Source organism: Telopea speciosissima, chromosome 8 (genome assembly GCF_018873765.1).
Source record: "Telopea speciosissima isolate NSW1024214 ecotype Mountain lineage chromosome 8, Tspe_v1, whole genome shotgun sequence".
NCBI lineage: Eukaryota > Viridiplantae > Streptophyta > Magnoliopsida > Proteales > Proteaceae > Telopea > Telopea speciosissima.
Genome location: NC_057923.1, coordinates 20,837,543 through 20,842,587, shown reverse-complemented (window position 1 = coordinate 20,842,587; position 5,045 = coordinate 20,837,543). Strand labels below are relative to the sequence as shown.

The following is a 5,045-nucleotide window of genomic DNA, read 5'->3' as shown; positions in this document are numbered from 1 at the left end:
TCAAGCGGTTACAAATCAATTGTTATCAACCGTTAATGCACATCAAATGAGTCTTTTTTTTTTTTTTTGGAATTGGGAGCTTTTATATATATCTTACTTTTTTAGGGGGGAGGGAATAGGGAGGGGGAAGGTACCAACCAGGAGACTCGAACTCGAGACCTCTTAGTGAGCATGGTATGAAGCGTACCACAGCTCACCAACCGCACTAGGCAACTGTTGGTCAAGTAAGTCTGTTTTCCTTCTTAATTGAATATAATTTTTCTTTTCTTGCAAGGGGAGCAAATGGTGTAGATCATTCCTTTGCCAGAAAGGCCTATCATTAATGCGTATAACGGTTTAACTTAATTCCACCCCATAGCTTCATTATTTGTGTGTAAATGAATCCTTGACTATTTGACATTCTTATCATCAATAGATTTCTGATTTACCAAAAAAATGAAGGAAAACTTATATACTTATATAATCTCTCTTTTAGCTCCCAGCAAGCTAGCTAATTAATACTCTCTTTGAAGCTTCCAGCAAGCTAGTGTATTTAAAATTCAAATCCTACAACCCCAAGTCATTGGTGAGTGGTAAGAGCAACCCACAATGGGAAAATCTCCTCAGATTGTTGAGGAACCAAGAGAAACCATCAACAAGAACAATCAAAGGAAGCTAACCCTCCTGCCTCTCATCTTTCTAATCCATTTCCAAGCCTCTGGCGGCCCCTTTGGAGAAGAACCAGTTGTAAAGGCCAACGGACCCCTCTTCGCCATCCTTGGCTTCCTCATCTTCCCTTTCATCTGGAGTATCCCACAAGCCCTTCTCACCGCCGAGCTTGCCACCGCCTTCCCCGGCAATGGCGGTTATATTATATGGGTTTCTCATGCATTTGGCCACTTCTGGGGCTTCCTCATGGGGACATGGAAGTTCTCTAGTGGAATCATCAACAATGCTGCCTATCCTCTCCTCTGTATTGGCTATTTGAAACTGTTGTTCCCTGTTTTCGAATCAGGTCTTCCTCGATACCTCGCTATCTCCTCTGCTACCTTCATCTTGTCTTTCCTTAACTACACTGGTGTAACAATATTTAGTTATGCCACAGTTGCTCTAGGTACAATCTCACTCATGCCATTCCTTGTAATGGCAGTAGCTTCAATACCCAAAATCAAACCCCATCGTTGGATCAGCTTGGGTCAGCCAGGGATGAAAAGAGATTGGAATCTATACTTCAATACTCTGTTCTGGAACTTGAATTATTGGGATAATGTGAGTATTTTGGCCGGCGAAGTTGTCCAGCCCCAAAAAACCTTCCCAAAAGCGCTTCTCTCAGCTGGAATCCTGACTTGTTTGGCCTATGTGATCTCTCTTATGTCCACAATTGGGTCACTTGAATTGAATCAAGAGAGTTGGAACAATGGGTTCTTAGCAGAAGCTGCCGGTATGATAGTGGGTGAGTGGCTAAAAATCTGGATTGAAGTTGGTGTGGTAGTGTCTGCAATTGGAGTCTTTGAAGCCCAATTGAGCACTTGTTCGTTCCAGCTTCTGGGTATGGCTGATACAGGATTCTTGCCAAGATGCTTCCAGTGGAGATCGAAATGGTTTGATACACCATGGGTTGGGATTTTAGTATCAAGCCTTATGACATGTGGAGTTTCTTTCATGGGTTTCACCAATATAGTTTCAGTGGCAAATTTCTTGTATGGTCTTGGGGTGCTATTGGAGTTCTCTTCGTTTATCTGGTTGAGATGGAAGCATCCCTTGTTGAAGAGACCATTTAAGGTTCCAATGGGATTAAGAGGCTCAGTTGTGATGTGCTTGGTTCCAACTGGGATTTTGATCTATGTGATGGCGATTGTGAGTGAAGTGGTCTACTTGATGAGTGCTTCACTAACTCTTGCTGGGATTTTTGGGTACTTTCTCATGAGATTTTGCAAGTCTAAGAGGTGGCTTGAATTTAACAAGGTTGAAGATGAGGTCATGAGCAGATTGAAAGGACTAGTGAGGTTGAGGGAATTGTTTTGGTTTCTTTGTAGAAGTAGAAATTTAGAGACATCTCTATGTTTAAGGAGAGGTTTCAATGAGCAAATTAAGCCTGGTACTCTACACCCTCTCAAATCTAGTTTTTCAATCATTATTTCTATCATTCAAAAAAATATATATTATAATGTATGCGAGGAGGCATAATGTATGCCTTAGGCTCAGAGAATCTTTTCCCTTATGTTTATATATCATATAGTACAATACTTATAAAATAAGGATGTAAATGGATATTTGAAAATCCTTATTCATTCGTATATGTTTAGAGGAATCCATATTCAAAAAATTGGTTTTCGAAAATTATTCGCATCCGGTTAAAAGCTATATTATTTGATCCGATTTTAAAAATATGAATACCTAATAGTTTTATAAATAATAGGGAAATTTACGTTTATCACTCTTGGGGTTTTAAACAATTGTGTCCATAACTCTTGGGATTTCAAAAATTACTTTCGTACCCATGAGTATCAACTGTGTTAGTTTTGAAAGGAAATGACAATTCTTCTTCTTCTTCTTCTTCTTCTCTTATTTCTACTCTTGAACCCTAATGACAGAGAACCCGTCTCTCCCATCTACGGTAAGCCCTCATCTCCCTTCACCACCTCTTCTTCGGTAAGTCACCATCAAACCTGAGAAAGTCCCTGAGGAGAGTTGTAAGTTAAACAGCTGACTCTCGAGTCCTCACTGCTATGCTCCTCGTGGCGGATGACACTGCCACCCACAGGAGGAAACTAGGCTTATTGCCTAATTGCCTTCTTGTCCATCTCAGAAACAAGAAAAATCCCTCCTCCAACCAAACATTACCGAGATGATAGAGGGGATTTCCAATTAAAAAGAAAAAAAAATGTGTGCGCAACGGTACGTTAGACGAGAAATCGGCAAAATCTTGGCTTGATTCCCCAGAAAACTGTGTTAATTTGTTAGATTCTCATCCACCAAATTCGATTATGTATACCTCATTTTGGTCTCAGAACACAATCAGCTCTACCCAAATGATGGAACTTGCAATGGGTTTGGAGGTTAGTGGGAAGCTGTTCATCTGGGTCGTGAGACCTCCGATTGGGTTCGACATTAAAGCTGAGTTCAGAGCAGAGTGGTTGTCAAAAGGGTTCGAAGAGTGAGTGAGTGAGAAACAGAAAGAAGAAAAAGAAAGGTAAAAGGAAGGGAAGCAGAAGATAGCCGTAGAGGGAGCAGCAACGGAAGGGGTCTCTGAGGGCTACTCTGGCAATATATAGCAGGGGACTCCGACAGCGAGAGGAAGGAGAGAGAGAGGAGAGCGAAATTAACTAGTAGGTTAGTGCTACAAACAAATGGGGTAAATATGTAAAAGCACCTTCATTAAGGGAGTTATGGGCATTTAATTAATATTTGGACATGACATCCTCACTTCACTGTTCTCATCTAATGGTAGAGCTACGTTTGTAAGAATCTTTCAAAATACAGGGGAAGTTTATAAAATAGATGAAATCCCAGGGATGGTAAATGTAATTGTTTGAAACCCCAGGAGCGGTAGACATAAATTTTCTTAAATAATATTCTGCAAATACCCTATTTTTGGATGAATAAATAAATGCATAAAATAAAATGCCCTTGTCAGTTCACAATATATTAAATGTCATGAAACAAGAAATTAATAAAGAAAAAGATTTGTGAAGACATCTTTGCAATTTCAACCGTTCAACATCAACCCCTAGTGGATATTGGCTCCAATCTTTCGACATCAACCCTAGTCAAGTTATCGTCTTCTTGAGTTCTCCTCCGCTCAACATAGACAAGAGAATGTAAATGGATATTCAAAATCTGTATTTGATTCGTGTTCGTATCCATATGGGAATACATATTCAAAAATCAATTTCCAAGAAATTATCGAAATCTGTTCAGAAGCTAATCGTATGTGAATGCAGATAGTGCTATATCCAATTTGTATTCGATCCGTTCACATCTCTAATCTAATTGTTGCTGAAACGTAGTTGAATTGAATAGAATCACTCTCTGTTGTAATAAGAACAATGATGCTGTGTGGGAGAGATTTATCTTGACTTGAATATACTGCAGTGTAGTAATACTTCATGAATAATCACCAACTCGTTTACTACAACAAGAGCTTGAACTTTGTTACAGTGGGACGGAGAAGTGCCACTAATCACTCTCCTTAAGATTGTAGATTCTCACTATAGTGTAATCCCGGGTAATGTGAATCAGTCTCCAAAATGAAATAGCCCCAACAAGCCCTTCCAGTAGTTGTTGCATTCACTTATTGTGCTACATCAGGACATACTCGGGTTGTGCTAAATCAACAAGGATATGAGACTTATAATACTTCTCAAAACAATAAAAAATGAGAGGCATAACCAAGAAGAGAATTAGAGAGAAAGAGGGGGTAGTACACTTAGAAAATCATATCTAAAATGTCCTAGACGTCCTTTATTTATAGAGGAAAACACTTGTTAGAAACATTAATCCAGAAGCCTCAAGAGGTGTGACTCTCGGAGTGAGAAGATATAAAAAACTAGTTGTTGCTGACATCCAATTCATTCTGGACGATGCACAACAAAATATCACCGACATCGGCTATACATCACACGATGCTCATTCAACGTTGGTAAAATCACATTAAATAGATATAAGTAGTTGTTTATAGAAAAGATTACAATCTATTTGTTACAACTAAGGAGATCTACTCAAAACAAATTACGAAAGAGTTGAAGTACATGGATGATACGTCACTAAACAAGGTTACCTTCTTACCCAAAAAAAAAAAAAAACAAGGTTATCTAACAGTACCAAGTAGAATTTGTGCATTAGCAATTTATACTTTATAATTGGATAAGTTATTAGGAATATGACGGAACAAAAGACCAAGGAAAGGAAGAAGAATGCACCAAAATGCAGGTGTTGCACCAAACACTAGTAGTTGTTTCTTGTTGTAAGTGAATGCAACGAAAAAACCCAAAAATAACGAATAATGAGACAATTCATTTATTGACATTATGTGCTTAGTTAAAAATTTCTGCTTTGTTATTCCC

At 38.7% G+C, this 5,045-nt stretch overlaps 1 protein-coding gene across 1 annotated transcript; it reads left to right on the top strand.

Moving 5' to 3' along the window:
• The first annotated feature begins 516 nt into the window (after positions 1-516).
• LOC122672139 (probable polyamine transporter At3g13620) lies at positions 517-3,140 on the top strand. Its single transcript, XM_043869636.1, has 2 exons — positions 517-2,077; positions 2,944-3,140. Exons 1-2 carry the CDS (start codon positions 589-591, stop codon positions 3,138-3,140), a joined length of 1,686 nt encoding a protein of 561 aa, XP_043725571.1. The 5' UTR covers positions 517-588.
• The last annotated feature ends 1,905 nt before the right edge of the window (positions 3,141-5,045 follow it).